Below are 18,015 nucleotides of genomic sequence, written 5' to 3' on the forward strand. Positions count from 1 at the left end.
CCTGAACAACACTTCCCTCTTCAGGACACAAAGACAACACCTCGTAATACTTGTGTGACTTCTTATCCCCTTTAACTGTATGATCCCCTCTGGTACCAATGTTTTTGTTACTTGAAATGTATACCCACCCCCAAAAAAAAGTTTGAGGAAAAAAACATGAACCTGTAAATCACTGCCCTTTTCAGGACACAAAAAAATCCTACACACCCAAGTAACAAAGAACTTAAAGGAAGTTTTATTTAGGCCTACTATTACCAACTTCTGTCAAACAAAACTCCTGATGGAACAGGAGGGATAAAAGAGAAAGAGAGAATCAAAATGGGAAAAAATGAATAACGGACCGGTAACAGTTCTTGCCTGTAGTTCTCATTTCCACTCTGTCCTTTATCGCACCATCAATGCCATAGTTCATATTTTGTCCCAAGGTTAGATGAATAAATAGGTAAATCAATGTTCAGTAATCCAGTACTCTCAAAAATGTAACAAATACGTTACTTGACGCATCTACAACCACTACTATGGTAAAAAAAAAACATTTGATAAAACATGGACAGAAAACTGTAACAATTCGTAGTGAACTACAATGTGTGTACAGGTTTCTCCTTTTTTTGTTGCTCTGGAATATTTTTGACAGGTGTTATCCAATAGCTCTATAGACGGATTGTTGAGCAAGTGACATGTTATCTTTTGTTTTAATGGTTTTCATTGTCAGAGAAGACCCCTGCAAGCACTTTCATGTCCTACTCCATCCAGGCTTTTCATTAATATCACTTGTAGAGTGAATCTTAATCTGTAAAATGGCCAAAATGTACAACCTCTTTTCAAGACAATGTACATTCCACATTGTGGAAAAATAGGGAAGACATCAAAACGATGAAATAACACATATGGAATCATGTAGTAACTGAAAAAGTGTTTTACTTGAGATTCTTCAAAGTAGCCACCCTTTGCCTTGATGTCAGCTTTGTCACAATCTTGGCATTCTCTCAACCAGCTTCATGAGGTAGTCACCTGGAATGCATTTCAATTAACAGGTGTGCCTTAAAAGTTATTGCATTTGAGACAATCAGTTGTGTTGTGGCAAGTTAGGGATGGTATACAGAAGATAGCCCGACATGGTAAAATACCAAGTCCATATTATTACAAGAACAGCTCAAAGCAAAGAGAAACGACAGTCCATCATTAATTAGACATGGAGGTCAGTCAATTCGCAAAATTTCAAGAACTTTGAACGTTTCTTTAAGTGCAGTCGCAAAAACCATCAAGCGCTATGATGAAACTGGCTCTCATGAGGACCACCACAGGAAAGGAAGACCCAGTTACCTCTGCTGCAGAGGATAAGTTCATTAGGGTTACCAGCTTCAGAAATCAGCAAATAACTGCACCTCAGATTGCAGCCAAATAAATGCTTTACAGAGTTCAAGTAACAGACATCTCAACATCCACTATTCATGGTCAAATTGCTGCAAAGAAACCACTACTAAAGAACACCAATAAGAAGAGACTTGCTTGGGCCAAGAAACACAAACAATGGACATTAGACCGGTGGAAATCTGTCCTTTGGTCTAAATTTGAGATTTTTGGTTCCAGCTGCCGTGTCTTTGTGAGACGCAGAATAGGTCAACGGTTGATCTCTGCATGTGTGGTTCCCATCGTGAAGCATGGCGTGGTGGTGCTTTGCTGGTGACACTGACAGTGATTTATTTAGAATTCAAGGCACACTTAACCAGCATGGCTACCGCAGTGATACGCCATCCCATCTGGTTTGCTCTCAGTGGGACTATCATTTGTTTTTCAACAGAACAATGACCCAACACACCTCCAGGTTGTGTAAGAGTTATTTGACCAAGAAGGAGTGATAGAGTGTTGCATCAGATGACCTGGCCTCCACAATCACCCGACCTCAACCCAATCGAGATGGTTTGGAATGAGTTGGACTGAAGAGTGAAGGAAAAGCAGCCAACAAGTGATCAGCCTATGTTGGAACTCCTTCAAAACTGTTGGAAAAGCATTCCAGGCGAAGCTGGTTGAGAGAATGCCAAGACTGCGCAAAGCTGTCATCAAGGCAAAGGGTGGATACTTATATTTTCATTTGTTTAACACTTTTTTGTTACGACATGATTCCATATGTGTAATTTAATAGTTTGTCTTCCCTATTATTTTACAATGTAGAAAATAGTAAACAAAGATAAACCCTTGAATGAGTAGGTGTGTCCAAACCTTTGACTGGTACTGTATATTATGACATGGAACTTTGAACATTTAACCATGATATCACATCTGCTAGGGACATGTCATGATGGGCCACTTAAAAAGACCAAAGATTTAGAAAGATTTAGAAAGTTCTGACAGTGACAAGAAAAGCTCACATTTTCAACAACAAAAAGTATATCAATTTGTTTACATTTGATAATGTGTACAATCTTGGCTTTGGAATGTGACCCACGAGAAACAGACATTAAACCCAGTATGTGTCCCAAATGGCTTCCTTATATAGCGCACTACTTTTGACCAGTGCGCTAGGGAATACGGTGCCATTTCAGATGCAGACAGAGGTTTAACTGCATGTCTAGATATTATCCTTGTGATAGAAACACATTCAAACATCCTAAACTATTGAATACAGCAACCCCCCCCAAAAAATTATCTCATGATTGTAGACCAAGGTAAACCCAATTGACACCAACAAGAGGGAGTTGACCTCCACAGCCTGGGCCGTCTTCAGCACTCTGATCTGGAGTGTGAGTACCCCTCGAGTCACTCACCCCAACTCTACGGTACACCGTCTCCTGAACCTTCTCTTCTGTACATTCAACGACCTTAACTCTGGCCTTGTTTATTGACTTTAAACACCAAGGCAAAAAAAAAAAAAAAAAAGATTCCGATTTCTTGCTGTGAAACCATAAAAACAAAAACAATCACTTTGCGTTTTTCATCTGGCCAGGTCTTGCAAGCCCCTTGAAGGCGTGAAGCTTGCCGGCCCCGGTTAGCTCAAAGCTGTAGTCCATTGTGACGTAGGGAGGATCTCCCAGAATTCCTGTCTGTAACAGAAAGAGAATATGGACTAAGATGACGCAAGCATGAGTGACTGAACCAAAATACTTTGATAGGTAAAAGCTTACACCGATGGGGGAACAGGAAAACAAATCAGTCCGAAAAAAAATTGAATAGTTTGGGGCAGTTTTATTATAGTTGATATTCAAGTGTGAAAGTCAAACAAAGACATTGAACAGAGGTTTAAGGAGCAGAGAGTATGTCGGTGGAGTGCTTAGTGTGTGGGAGGTATCATCTCGTCTTACCTGGCCTGTGAGGAGGGTGTTGGGCAGTGTGACAGCCCCCAGCAGAAGACAGTTGACCTGACGGAGGATGGAGGGAGCTACAGGTGTAACAAGGAAGTACAGGCCCCGTGCCATGTCCACACCTCGAAGGACACCTGCGGAACAGAGAGAAACACTACTTAATAGATTGCTCTCACCAGCTTGTCATCCATCCAAGAGGTAGTCATCCATGTGGAGATGCCAAACTTTATTGTTCTAGGTTTGATATTGATGTATTACTGTTGTTACCACACATCAGAAGACTGAAAGAGAATGTGTTTATGGTTAATATTGTGTATATACGCGTACCAAAGCCCACACAGGGACAGACAGGGGTTTGGGAGAGCAGTACGGGGCTTCCCCTGCCTGATACCTTCTCATTCAGACAGCACAGCCCCACCAGACTGGCATTGGCAGTGTAGAGCACATGAGTTGGTGCCACCTCGCAGTGTGTCACACCCACAGCCACTGCTGAATGGGGAACCTGCAGGGAGAGGACAAGAGATGGACGTAGTGGCATTAGCATTTAACAATAAAAACAGACTTGAATCCTTTGCTTATCATAAATAAACATGATTTGGCGCACGCACGCAGGCTGGCAGAACAGGACACTTCAGAATGGGTTGCATCAAAGCTTCAGATTGTGGCAACATTCTTCTTCAAAAAGTGATGATGATTTCTTACCTGGTAGGGGGTGAAGCAGTGTAGGGGTCTGACAGGGCCTGGTTCAGGGGACTGCAGCTGGCTGAAGTAGCCCAGCAGAGCCAGGTCACGCTGCTCGTTGCTGCGCTGGTGTCTCCTTTGGAAGAATAACACGCACACAGCAGAGGAGAGAGAGAGGAAGTCAGAGAAGTAGGGCAGACGAAGGCTCAGCTTAATGGACAAGTGTTCCTGGCAAGAAGTGCAGGGTGGGTTTGTCTTTTCTCTACAAGTAAAGGGCAGGTATCTTCCATCAGCAAAAAAATGTATATCCATGGCAACCAAGAAAGCTGTTGTGTTGTTAGGACTCTTACATTTCGCCCGGGCGCCCTGCTCCTTCAAACTCTGAGTGAATACGGAATAGAGTGTAACTCCGCTGGGCAGGATGAGTTCCAGAGTTGTCCTCCCCCAAAGCTGACTGGACAGGAGGGTGTGTCTGCCAGCCGTGGGATGACCTCAGGAACTCAGGGGTGAGTTGGGGGCACATGACTTTATCCCCACTACTGAGCTGCACCACGTGAGAAATGGAGAAGAGGCGAATGATGTCCACCAACAACTGAAAGCCAAAACCTGAAGAAGCAGGCACATGTTTAAATGGCAGTATGAAAAACATTGGTAAATAATACAAGTATGAATTACTATGCATTATTTCTGTTAAAATGTGTGCTTGCTTTCCCCTCTAATTAAAGATTGGGCTGTACATGAACATGGCATTTGAGACACATTTTGCCCCCAGGTTGCCAAGAATACTGTGCTACTGACCTTTGACCCAGCCCATGGTGTTGATGACGATGGGCGTCTCTCGGTTGTACAAGCGCCACAGGGACTTGAGGGACTCAAGATAGCGGTCCAGGTCTGTTTCACAGGACGACTGGCCATAGAAGATCATGTGCTCTGGGGCCCACTGGTGTGTAAAGGGGGGACCTGGAAACAACATGACAGACAGACCAGGCTTAGTTTGGATTAGTTAAGACCCCAAACGTTTATAAGACCTTTGAAAATATTGGGAAATACAGGTAGTTGCAGTGCATTTGCCATGTGTAAAGAAAACTCACTCACTCACTGCACTAAAATGTATTGTACACATGATTGTAAAGGAACCAGTTATGATACATACCCAGCAGTGGCTCTCTGACAGTAGACAGGGAGAGACAACCTGAAGGAGTGAACTCTGTCTGGCCCAGGTCACACTCCAGGTATTCTACACTTGCAGTGCTGCACACACAGACACACAGGGAGGGTTATTGCTATAAGCATTTTATCACTGAAGAACCTTCCAACCAAACAAACATAAATCAACAACACACTACTCACTGGTTAAGTAAGGTATTGATGAGGTGACGGTTGAAGGTGGACTTTCCAACATTCTTAGCACCACATACAAGAATAACTGGACAGCCATCTAGCTCCTCTGTAGACGAAGAACAAAAACAGTCCATAGGTCATCAGGTTGAAATATCTCAGTCACCATCATGTGGAATACAACAGAAACATGACATACTTGTCTATTGAAAAGAACTGAAGGGGGCCTGTTTGTCATGTTAAAGAGGGGCTGAACTCACTCATGTCACCTCACTTCTCCACATCCTCATTTAGAAATGCTAGAAGCAATGAGAGTTTGAAGTGGGTGTATTATGTTCTCTACTGTTGTGTGTCGTTTACTTGAAATATCCCAAACAGCCACAGTACATGTGACGAATGGCTTAGCAACCTGGGCCACATTCATGATTGCTTGGTCTACATGTCAGAGGTATGTTTTGTTCTATATGATATATTTCTATTTGAACGTTCCCAAAGATTGTGTCCTGCTGAACGCGGCCTGGTGACACAGCATATGAACGTGATTGGTCAAGAATACCAAGCTCAGAGGATTTCCTGTTTTCTGTACCTTCTCTGGTATCAGTGTCTTTGATGACAGTTGTGTTTGTGATGCTAACGTTAGCTCACGAATGTGAGGATGTTTGAGTTGGAAAAAAACCAAGACCTTGATAAACACCAAGTCTCGTTCTTTCAACATAACATTGGCAACGATTTATGTATTGTTGTCTCATGTAAACAATCCCGAGGCGCTGCATGCTAATGGGTTTACTGTAGGTTGATTCTGCTGCTACAATTGGATAGAGCGCACTTGGCGCAACCGGTTCGCCGTGCATGACAATACTCCCTAGGCATTACCATCCGGTGTTAGTGGGCAAGACTGCGCATGATTGAAATCAAAAAACAACTCTCAAATATCCAAGGACTTAGGAGTGTAATAGTTTCCCCTAAATGTCACAAATCTCCCTTTTGGAAGATAGTATACTTTTGGTTATAAAGTCAGTATTTACACTTTGTAGTCAATGTTGGCACTAGAATAAGTGTTTTTAAATAATACTGATGCCACGTAGATCTTTTTCAACCAAATAAGTCATTTTTTGGGGTTCATCTTTAAGATAGCAGGGCTGTGTGTGTGTTTACCTGCACATGCGTTAACCAGGCCGTTGAGAGCCTCCCTGTAGGTCTGTGACATAACCATGCCTCCGGCTGTTTTCCGCAGTGGGGTTATGCCAAGGCCAGAGAGCGGAGTGTCCAGCATAGCTGAACTGTCTCGGAAGTCCCTCTATCATTCAAATAAATCAAATGTATTTATAAAGCCATTTTTACATCAGTAGTTGTCAAAACATGCTTTACAGTAACTCTACAAAGAAGAGGTCGGTACAATAAAAGTTTGTATGAAAAGGCCAGTAGTAACATGCTGTAGATAGATGACAACATAGGATTATCAGAGTCAACCCACCGAACTGAGTCCAAACAGCTCTTTGAGGTCTGGGAAACTGGTGAGGAACCGCGTCAGAGGGGTGTCCAGGGGCTCCAGCAGGATCACACAGGAGTCTGAATCTACTTCGCTCAACAACCTATTACGTGACTCTAAACAGAACACAGAAAATAAAGATTAAATGCTACTTGTTTGTAAGGTTTCTTCAAACTCAAACCAACAATTTACTCCCTCAAGGGTGATCTAACTAGGCCTATAACTGGAAACAAATCACTCAAAGGCAGCAGCTGAGGACAGTGTCATGCAAATTATTTAAAGGGTGGATGGTCTCATTCAAAGGCTATCCTTACCTGTAGAGAGGTACTTGCGGACAATGGCTTTGGCCTCTAGACGGCCCGCTTTCTTGGTCTTGCTGGGGTTAGGGGAATCCCCCAGTGCTGTGACGGTGAGGGGGCAATGTGAGGAAGGGGAAAACAGTGGGTAGGACTGCTGACCCTCCTCAAGTGTGAAACCATGCACCTCCACCCGACCGTACAGACATGACAGAAGGCACTTCCCTCTAAAACACAGGGTCTGCAGGAGAAAGAGATCAGGGTGACTTAGAATAACTTTAATCCACACAGCATGGACACAATTAATAATACCATTTATAAGAGACAAAACAGTAGCAGGAGGCATTAGTGAAAGCACACAGGAAGTAGCTTATAGCGGGGAGTGTAGTTGCCACTGAAAAGTAAAAAGTGTAGCTGAAAATACCGCGTAAGTACCTGACCCTGTTGCATGACCAGCACTGTGCGATTATGGATGTAGTCTCGCTCTGCACAGTGAACAAAAGCCTCCTCCTCTATCCTGCCAGGCGCAGCTTTGGCTGAGACACAACTCTCCTGGCCCTCCATACTCTCTCCACCACCATTTTGATGTAGAACAGACTTGGCAAAGGAGCTCCAGTCCTGGGACTCGTCTGAGTCACTGCCCTGCTCTGGTCCACCTGCTCCCCCGTTGGTCAGGTGACGAGTGGGGGTCCTCTCCGTGGCAGCCGGAGTCTTGACCTGTCTGGAGGACACAGCCTTGGCCGCCTTCTTCAGTCTCTTCAGGTTAGGCTTGTCCTTTCTAAGGTTAGATGCGTGGTGCTCGAGCTTGGCCATGGCTGTGCTTGGGCTGAGGTTTGAAGAGTCTGAGTTTTTGGGAATTCTTTTGGGCTTGAACCACTTGCCATTACATTGTTGCCTCTTGGACGTCTGCTTGGTTTTAGGGAGAGATTTGTGCGCTTTCATGGTTTCTTATGGCTTTCCCTTTGCAAGTAAGATGTAAGGTGGGGAACCCTGGAGAGAGAATTGTACAAATTGAACACGACTAATGCAATGGGCAAGCATCGATCTAGCTATCTGTACATACTATACTAGCAGGCAAGTTAAGATTGATTGTTGTTAGCTAGCGTTGGTGTAAATAGATAAAACGTTAGCTAGGTAAGTTATCTGTAGCTAGCTAACCCAGCTCACCTAACTACTAGTAGTAACAAATTGAACTTCTGTTCGCTAAGGTGAATGAACACAGTTGCTGCCCAATACTACAGTGATGTCAATATATCTCTGGTTAGCTAGCTAAGATAGCTTTTGTTACATTAGTTAACTAGCCAAAAAACGTTACTGATGTTGTATTGGAGAGCATATACCACGATCGGCAAGACGAAGGTTGGATACCAAACAGTACCCCCCCGTAGCTTCTCAAAAATATGCTTGGAGAACCTCTATAGCGAACGAATAAAAATCGTGTTGCCACATTGCTACAGTGTACTGTTAGCTAGATAGCGTAGTGGTTTCACCATGTGAGCCAGCCAGACGCCATCCTGAGTAATAATTGGCCAACCGGTATCCCACAGCGACGGTTACAGCGTTTGCTTCAAAGTTAGCAAGCTCATTTTGCAGTTACCTACCTTATATTAGTTACAGATACCTAAAATAGGCATTTATTCAATTAACGCAACCTGGATACAAAATATTAACTGTAGCTCAGGCTAGACTGCCCAATTTTTTGGGGGGGGGGTGAGGTTATCGATAAAATAGGATGGACAGTAAATACCTTCACGGAGTTCACGCATGCTCAGTTGTTCGCGTAGCTAGCTGCTAGCGTAGACAGCTAACCATGCATCCACAAAAGAGAACATTAGCTTGAAATGTCATTATTTAGTCGATCCTCAAATAATGCAATTATATAACTACACAATCGTGTAATCTGAACGTGATGTTAACATGCTACCCACCATTCAATTGCAAAGCGTGTATTTATGGTTAGCTAGCTCGCTTGCATGATGCTAGCCTAACCGTCACATCCGGTCCCTACCACCTGGCCTGGACGAGACATAACGCAATACATGTTCCTGATACGTTAGTCAAAATAACTGTTTATAAATTATATTAAATGCAATGCACCATTCCAACAACCGATAGCAGTGACACGATTGCCAGCATCCTGCAAAGGTAAACCGCGTCTCTGTTGTTTCTACTGGACAGATGAACGCTTAGGGAGCGTCTGTATAATGTCGGAAACGTCGAGGTGCGTAGCTAGTTAGGGCCCACCTACTAAAAATGTATGGGTAATACATTGTCTAATCTTAAACTAATTCTATTTATTTCAGTATTATTATCTCATATGTGTTGGCATATTTAGTACTACTCAACCCCTTCTGCAAATGTCCCATACCAGGTTTAAGTGAATATCTAGCTAATAATGCATCTGAAGTCTGGACTATGCATGACAAATGACTGATGATGCTGTAGTTAAGACTTAAGATTGCACGAATACTAATAGCCTAATGATATTAATAGAAGTTACAGACAGTAGCCTATTTTCTATTAATTTCTTCAACTGTCATCTGTTTTCTGACTCTTTTTCAAGCAACTCCATGACACTGAATCCAGTGTCCCTTGAGAAGCAGCAATCTACTGTCAAGGGTGAGAGATGCTTACACAGGTGAGCAGCACCCATGCCCAACGGGTGTTGTCTTTTCTGAATGAGCAGAGGGGTCTTGGCTGGTTCTGTGATGCCAAGCTGACTGTAGGAGGAGATGGGAGGGCATACAATGCCCATCGCAACATCCTGGCCTGTTTTAGTAAGCTTTTCCAGGAATCTGAGCCAACCACTACCATGGTTAAGAAGGTCTCCCTCCCAAAGGAGTGCCCCACTGACGGCCTGGAACTACTTCTCGACTTTTTCTACACAGGGAAGTTGAAGCTTGACTCTCTGAATCTGGACAATGTGCAACAGGCTGCAGACAGCCTATGTGTACCAGATGCGCTCGCCCTCTGTCAGCAGTTCACCACAGAAGGGACAGTCTCTCCAGAAGAACCTCAGTCTGCAGATCTTCTAGGTGAAGATGATGGCCTAATCTCACCTGTAACTTCTACTGAAACCAAGGTCCCCCTAAAAAGGGGGAGGCCCCCCCTAAAAAGGGGGAGGACCCCCCAAAAAAGAGGGAGGCCCAAAAAATCCCAAACCCCTAGTAGCGGCTTAAGTAAGAAGGATCTTCCAGAAGCAACCGCCACCACAACTCGCTCTGGGCGTAAGGTGAAGGTCTCCAGAAGGCTGCTTGGAGAGGGGCCCAGGCCGCAGCTCCTGCCCCAGGGGACCACCAGCAGGGGAACACCACAACTAGTTATCAGCCTAATGGATAGAAGTGTTGGGGCTGAGGACGAGGGACAAAGCCTCCCTCAGCCTACAGATACAACAGAGGTAGGCTAGAATACGTATCCTAAAGTGTTAACGTAAGAATAGATTAGGAGGATATGTTCCTACAGATTTGTAGATTTTATATTAGAACTATAAAGTAGGCCAGGGATAGGCAACTAGATTTAGCCGCCGGACGATTTTTGTCAGAGCAAATGGTCGAGGGGCCGGAACATATTTATAAGAATTTGTACACTGCAAATTGGCCACAACTATGCCCAAAAAGAGATTGTATTTGAAAATAATTTCATACCTTATTTCTGTTAAGACACAATCATGTCTCTTTTTTTTATTCATGGGAATACTTGGGAACAGATTTCCTAAATTAGATATATTTTTTTAGCTGAATTCCTGGTGTTTTCCCCCCCAAAACTTTTTTATAATAATAATTTACTAAAAACTTTGGCGGGGCCAAAGAAAATCACTCATAAACCGGTTTTGGCCCGCGGGCTGCCTGTTGCCGACCCCTGCAGTAGGCCTATACCTTACTGCAAGTGCTTAGGCTATAACTACAATATGATGGATAATGCATGAAATATTGTGTCTCCCAGTTACAGGTGGATGGGCCAGAAGATGTGATGAATGACAACAGAGATTATGATTCATTGTGTTTGTTTATTTCACAGGTAACAGACATGGTCACTGGCATTGTACCAGATGTTAGCTATAAAGCTAATTCTCATTTGCAGCCTCATGATGATGATGACGATGATGATGGTTTGATGGAGGGGGTGGATGAGGACACTGATGAAGAGTATGTGCCCCATGCCCTACCGACTACCACCTCCAGCCCCAAAGGCAGACGTAAAGGACCAGGTAAAGCTGTCAATAAAGAGAACAGCGAGGAGGTGGCCAAGGGCTCTAAAAAGGGCTCTGTTCAATGCCCCACCTGCAATAAGACCTTCCTCAGCAAATACTATCTCAAAGTACACAACAGGTATGCATCTCACTGCTATCGCAGTGCATTGACTTTCCATTGATTCTGTCTTTATTATACAATCTTTTGTTTTTAAAGGTTGGTCCTGTTGAGATAAAAATATCTTGCAAGAGAGACCTGAATAATGAAAAAGACTGGTATTATTGAGTGACTGGTGTTGGTGTGTTATTTATGTTCTTCCACTGTTCACCAGGCGTCATACAGGTGAGAAGCCCTTTGTATGCTCTAAGTGTGGGAAGAGGTACTACAGGAAGGAGAATCTGATGGACCACCAGGCCCGGAACTGCAAATGTGGTGAAAAAGTCAAAGCGGTGAGTGATCAGCAGGACTAAAGTCATGTCCGCTAGTCATCAAAAGGAAGAAAAGTGAGCATAAAAGGGAGGGACTACCATGACTTGTCCAATAAGAAATGCTTATTTTTGTTTTCGGTTGTAAAACATTTTGACACTGTGCCCTAAATTACACAATACCTTACATTTTCCCTCATGCACTGTATGTGTGTATTCTTGTTGTTACTACAGGTGCACAACTGCCTTCAATGCCCCATGTCATTTGACAGAGTGGTGGATCTACGGCTACACACGGTCTCCCATACAGGGGAAATGCCCAATAAGGTCCAGCATCTACCACCTCACACCCTTGAACACGCCCACAGGACAGTAAACATCAGGGTTGGTGTCAAGTCTGAATTGAGTTGCGAATTGCTCTTTAATTCCAACCCAATTCTTGAATTTGAATTGGCCACACACCACAGGAAGCATCATTTGAATTGAATTTGAATTAAAGGAAGTACAATTTTATTAAATGAAATTCTAATGATTTATTCTACACGTCACACCATAGTAATGATTATTTTGACATCATGTACTGTGTGTTTACCAATACCATGTAGCATAAGGTTGAAACATTTTCATTTGTAAAACTCATTCTCCTAAAACAATTGTAAATCATTACAGTGATTTGGAAATATTCTAAGATCAGGTTGTCTATAATAATTCATGAATTTGTTTTTAACTATATGAACAAAAATACATTTCCCAGATTACATTAGATCAAACACTGCAATATGGAAGGGAACAATCTAACAACTCATGTCAAAGAAAAATAATCAAACTAATATTTAAAATGGTATGTGTATTCTTTGCATTAATTATGTGGCATATCCTTTTGATAAAACACTTGTCAAATGCTTTAGACTCAGACTCATGTTTCACATCTCAGTTGAATTAGTTTGAATTGCTTTGAATAAAATTATACTTCCCCCAGTTCAAATTCAATTCAAATTCTGCTTCCTTTGGGGTGTGGCCAATTTAAAAGGAATTGTTTGAATTGAATTAATATATTCCAAATTGACCCCAACCCTGGTGAACGTGTCATTAATTTACATTTGAAGACTTCTCTCTCTAGTGTGCTTTGTATCAAATGCATATTGACATATTATCGCTTGATCTTGTATCTATTTCAGTGTACGTCATGCTCGGAACAGTTTATGCGTAAAAAAGATTTGAGAAATCATGAAATCAAAATCCACGGTGCACCCAAACCACATGCAGTAAGTCTTCTCTCTTTCCTTTGCGTTAATTGGTCGGCCTTTTCCTCTATTCAAACCTTTTTTGCTTTTGCATTGTCGTCTAACCTGTGATTTTAATATTTCCCACAGTGCTCTCTGTGCAGCAAAGCCTACCTGTCTAAAACGGAGGTGCGTCTGCATGAGGCTTCCAAGCATCGAGGCGAGAAGCTCTTTGTGTGTGAAGAGTGTGGCCATCGAGCCTCCAGCCGAAACGGCCTGCAGATGCACATCAAAGCCATTCACAGGTGGGGCCGAGACTGGGCATGGTAGTGGGTGAGGAGTTTGTTACCGTGGGGGAGCTAGACTGTTTGACTTAACCGATATAGCCTACTGTCGTATAATGTGAAGTAATGTATCAAATAATGTGATGTCCCTGTTTGTTTGTCTCACTTTCTCAGAAATGAGCGTCCATTTGTGTGTGAGTACTGCAACCATGCGTTTACCCAGAAGGCCAACCTCAACATGCACCTGCGCGTTCACACTGGAGAGAAGCCCTATCAGTGCCACCTCTGTGGGAAGACCTTCCGGACACAGGGTAAGAACTGCCGTCCTCTCTCTAGGCCCTGCAGATACCATAGCAGGACACACCCATTTCTAATAACGAACATAGTTGCACAGGTCCTACAGTATGATTTAGTCTCATAGTTATCATTTAGCTAGACTAAAACACACTCTCTGTCTCTCAGACTAACCCATAAACTCTCACATTAACATCCAGTGAGCTCTCACACTGCCTATTCCAACGCTTAAACATTGTGCTTGTGCCGATGCCTATGTGTGTGTTTGTATGTCATTCCAGCCAGTCTTGACAAGCACCATCGCACCCACACGGGAGAGCGGCCTTATAGCTGTGAGTTCTGTAACCAGCGCTTCACAGAGAAGGGCCCGATGCTCCGCCATGTCGCCAGCAAGCACCAGGACGACCGCCCTCACTGCTGTAAGATATGTGGCAAGACCTTCAAGGGTGAGAGAGGAACTGTCATGGTTGACAAGAGATTGTGGCATGACTGATGATACTACCTTTTCAGTTGAAATAATATTTTCTGTTATGTTTTAATCTAATCAGTAGATTTCTTCCTGAAAAGATTCAATCCTGACTTTAGTTGAACAAAATGCAGCAAAACACGTTTACTGTATGTTTTCTTATTGTCTTGTTTGTTAAATCCTCCAGCCATCGAGCAGCTCCGCGTCCATGTGCGTCGCCATCAGGGCATGAGGAAGTTTGAGTGCGAAAAGTGTGGCTACAAGTTTACCAGACAGGTAAGCCATGCATTTCCAGTGTGCTAGCGTGGTTCCTCAAATGTCCATGCATGTTTAATGCTCACTCAGCCACTGAGGGGACAAATGAAGCTGTATAAAATTTGAATTGAATACCAAAGTCTCTCCTCTATTCCTCCAGGCCCACTTACGACGTCATATTCAGGTCCACAACCGTACAGAGAACTACAACCCGCGGGAGAGGAAGCTACGGAACCTGATAGTAAAGGATGAGGGTTCGCAGGAGGAGGATGAGACTAGCCCCTCACCAACACCACCCACTGAGAAGGGGACACCTGAGGGTCTGGCACCTGTCTCTGGACCCAGTGTCCCTCTTCCTGTCTTTGGACCTGGACTCAGTGTGTCTGGACCTGGAACTGTACCAGGAGCCAGTGACATCCTCAGGGTGATTATCCAGCCCCTGGTGGAGGAGGTGGTGTCCAGCCAAGGGCAGATGGTGGTGGGCTTTAACCAGGCTGTGGTGGGGCATGGGCCTGGCCAGTTGGAGGTAGGCTTAACCCAGAGCCAAGGTGTGGTAGGCCAAGGCCAGGTAGAGGTGGGCCTTACCCATGGCCAGGTCGGCTTTCCCCAGGTTGGGGTGGGACAGGGGCTTGGCCAGGTGGAGGTGCTCTCCTCCCAGGGTTTGGGTGTGGTGGGGCATGGTTTCATTGTGACAGATGTGATGGACCAGACTCTCCTGGTGGCAGGAGACTACCCGATCCCTGAGACCACGGTGGATCTAGAGGACATACGGGAGGATCCTCCTGCTAAGAGCAAGGCCTGAGGCAACGTATTGTGACGTGGAATCTACTTGGGAAAATACATGGGATTTGAAAAAAGTAATTAACTGTTGTTTTGAGGGTGAAATTTCAACCACAGGATTATGTCATCATAGTAATCAAATTTCAACATAGTATAAAATCTGGTGAATTTGTACCTTTAAAACAACGTCAGATCTTCAACGTTATCTCCACTATCAGGAAAAATAAACAACAGGCTGGGCAGCACCTAGTGGAGAATCTATCTACAGCAGGGCTGACCAAACTGGGGCTTGTTTTAGTTTTTTTTTTAAATGTATTTATTTTTTACGAAGTCAGTCGGGGTCTCAACTTACTGTTTAGAGATACCATAGTAGAATACAAAATGTGCAATTTCAATAGTTTTCTTCTTGTTATGTCAGTCACTGACAGTCAATCAATTAGCCCATCTCAGCTAACATTTTATAGATTGCTAGGTAAGTCAGTCTAGCCAGCTATCTAAATCTTGTTGTAATCATGGCCGAGTTACTGACCGGACACCCAAGGCATGTGCCCAGGGGCCCTGACCTCCAATGGGCCCCCATTGATTTTTGTTAGTCACTATCACACAGATATCATAAGAACATGCAGGGAATTCACATAAAAATTGCTACATTTTCTCTCGATCCCATGGCAAAATTAGTAGAATTGCATTCAATTTGTTTTGCTTTCAATTAGTTTTAAAACTGCAAACTGTTCTTTCTGCCCCATGAAAAAATGTGTATAATTGCAGAAAGTCCTGATTTAAAACGGCAACATTTTCTCCACACCCCAAGGAAAGTGTGTCGAATTGCAGGACGTTAACTTTAAAGTAGCACATTTTTCTCTCTGCCAACCAATAGAGGGGCCACTAAAAGGTTTTGCCTTTGAGATGGGTAAAAATCTTTCATGGGGCCCCCAAAATGCTAGGGACCTGCACATTTGCAAGTTATTAGCGTTATGAACATAGAAAGTAATACATCTTTAATGCTGGCAATCAGAATGTGTTGTTTGGTGTCAAGTTATATGGCTACAATTTGGTTAATGTTTGAAATGTATGTAAATGATTACAAAAAAGCAATTGTTTTAAGACCCTAAAAAGCGATTGTTTAAATTGTTATATTTCTAAATAAATGATGTCTATTTGTTCAGCCCACCATTCAGATTATACTTTGGCCCACCAAGCCCAAAAGTTTGAGGACCCCTGAACTACAGCTACCCTTTAGTCTCCCATCCAGGGTTTTAACCAAGCCTAGCGCTGCTTAGCTATGATATTTGTCACTATTACCAATGCGCTATCTAGAGAATGATTGTTGAGAGATCTAAATAGATTCACTGTTGCTATTGAAGTCATTAATTAATTTGTAGACAAACTGGAATTAATGCCAGACTAAGTCAACACAGATGGAACTAGCCAAGCAGAAGATAAATCTCCTTCAAATGTTGACATTTTGTGTTTTCAACCAAACACAATTCAATATTACTTTTCTAATACAGTAAATAGCTTAAATTTAAGGCCATTTTACAAACTAATGTAACATTCAAATTAGTAACACATCCATGGCCACATTTTGAGGTTACTGTAACTTTACATTTCTTCTTATGTAATCATATAAAGCATGCATTTTCAAGATACAGATAACTGCCAAACTAATGGAAACACTTGAGTAAATGAAGGTAAGTGTGCTTCCTGAGTTAATTAAGCAATTAATATGCCATCATGCTTAGAGTCATGTATAAAAATGCTGGGCAGGTTATTATTTTGGCTCCCATGGCTATGCCCCCACAGGATGACAATGGCACCATCCACAGGGCACGAGTGGTCCCTGAACGGTTTGATGAGCATGAAAACTATGTAAACCATATACCATGGAGTGTCTCAGTCACCAGATCTCAACCCAATTGAACAATTTTGGGAGATTCTGGATCGGCACCTGAGAAAGTGTTTTCCACCACCATGAACACAACACCAAATTATGGAATTTTCATGAAAGAATGGTGTCACATCCATCCAATAGAGTTCCAGCCCCTTGTAGAATCTCTGCCAAGGTGCATTGAAGCTGTTCTGGGTTGTGGTGTCCCAATGCCCTACTAAGACACTTTATGTTTGTGTTTATTTTGGCAGTTACCTGTACCATGCATAGGCCAGTCACAGGTCTGTGGGGATGTTCACAAGTGCTGTAATAATCTGCCAGAATCTTGAACAGCATTGATCACTTGCGCCATGTACTTTTAATGTCATCTCAACTGTAATCCAGGTCATTTGGTTCTGCTATTAGATGATAACCCAATCTGTTGTATAAATAAACAGAAAATCTTGCTTTTAAATGGTTGAAAGCATAGTGATGGATATTTGGGTGACAACTAAACCAAAAATCAGACATTGTTTTTCCATTGGAATTTGGTGGTGCTTGTAGATGGTTGAAAGCATAGTGATAACACATTGGAAATTCCAACTAACTTTAGACTGGGTGAATATAGCTCGTAATGTCATTGATCAACGTTATCAACTAATTATACAATTATCTGCGCTGAAAGGACGTGGTGTGCCTGGCACAGTGGGTATTGCAGTAGCCATGTTTGTCTAAATGAATGGCACACTTGGAGAGTTGCGCTGTACAGAAGAACCTCACCCAGTGGAAGCCTCTACTCAGCCCAGTAGACTATGAAACCCCTCAAGACATTTCCCTACTCTGTGGACTTCATATTAATTTTGCCTGTGCATGGGGTCTGACAATGAACTACAACTTGTTTTAGGCTGCTTCCAGTCATCACTGGCCAGGCCATCATTGTAAATTAGAATTTGTTCTCATCTCACCTTGATAAATAAAAGGTTACATTTAATACTTAAGTAATTTAAGGTTATGTATTAAGGTTTTTATTAAGTTTGTGTTTTTACACGTACATCAGTGATGAGACAAATCAAGCCAATAGGTCAGTTTGTGAGAAGTGAATGTAAATGAATGGGATTGTCTTGCATC

The 18,015-nt window shown here is 42.9% G+C and overlaps 2 protein-coding genes across 8 annotated transcripts; one reads left to right on the plus strand and one right to left on the minus strand.

The window, feature by feature from the left end:
• Nucleotides 1-212: 212 nt before the first annotated feature.
• On the minus strand, nucleotides 213-9,119 carry nol9 (nucleolar protein 9). Of its 5 annotated transcripts, none has more exons than XM_055931267.1 (13): nucleotides 9,032-9,119; nucleotides 7,539-8,093; nucleotides 7,122-7,344; nucleotides 6,793-6,923; nucleotides 6,474-6,615; nucleotides 5,331-5,427; nucleotides 5,134-5,231; nucleotides 4,779-4,940; nucleotides 4,331-4,586; nucleotides 4,002-4,116; nucleotides 3,627-3,801; nucleotides 3,300-3,433; nucleotides 213-3,041 (listed from the first exon to the last, which is right to left on the minus strand). In XM_055931267.1, the coding sequence occupies exons 2-13, from the start codon at nucleotides 8,043-8,045 to the stop codon at nucleotides 2,919-2,921; spliced, it is 2,163 nt and encodes a 720-aa protein (XP_055787242.1). In that variant the 5' UTR covers nucleotides 8,046-8,093; nucleotides 9,032-9,119; the 3' UTR covers nucleotides 213-2,918. The 5 variants fall into 5 exon arrangements, with proteins under 5 accessions (XP_055787242.1, XP_055787244.1, XP_055787241.1 ...); XM_055931269.1 differs by lacking the exon at nucleotides 9,032-9,119 and adding an exon at nucleotides 8,851-8,942; XM_055931266.1 differs by lacking the exon at nucleotides 9,032-9,119 and adding an exon at nucleotides 8,705-8,807.
• A 38-nt stretch (nucleotides 9,120-9,157) lies between these two features.
• Nucleotides 9,158-17,889, plus strand: LOC129860652 (telomere zinc finger-associated protein-like). 3 transcript variants are annotated; one of them, XM_055931262.1, is made up of 11 exons: nucleotides 9,158-9,248; nucleotides 9,667-10,500; nucleotides 11,121-11,431; nucleotides 11,625-11,742; nucleotides 11,953-12,045; nucleotides 12,897-12,983; nucleotides 13,092-13,246; nucleotides 13,400-13,536; nucleotides 13,801-13,965; nucleotides 14,173-14,261; nucleotides 14,401-17,889. In XM_055931262.1, the coding sequence occupies exons 2-11, from the start codon at nucleotides 9,730-9,732 to the stop codon at nucleotides 15,040-15,042; spliced, it is 2,568 nt and encodes an 855-aa protein (XP_055787237.1). In that variant the 5' UTR covers nucleotides 9,158-9,248; nucleotides 9,667-9,729; the 3' UTR covers nucleotides 15,043-17,889. The 3 variants fall into 3 exon arrangements, with proteins under 3 accessions (XP_055787237.1, XP_055787238.1, XP_055787240.1); XM_055931263.1 differs by having other exon boundaries at nucleotides 9,234-9,324; XM_055931265.1 differs by lacking the exon at nucleotides 9,158-9,248 and having other exon boundaries at nucleotides 9,371-10,500; nucleotides 11,184-11,431.
• Nucleotides 17,890-18,015: the final 126 nt, after the last annotated feature.

Source organism: Salvelinus fontinalis, chromosome 8 (genome assembly GCF_029448725.1).
Source record: "Salvelinus fontinalis isolate EN_2023a chromosome 8, ASM2944872v1, whole genome shotgun sequence".
Taxonomy (NCBI): domain Eukaryota; kingdom Metazoa; phylum Chordata; class Actinopteri; order Salmoniformes; family Salmonidae; genus Salvelinus; species Salvelinus fontinalis.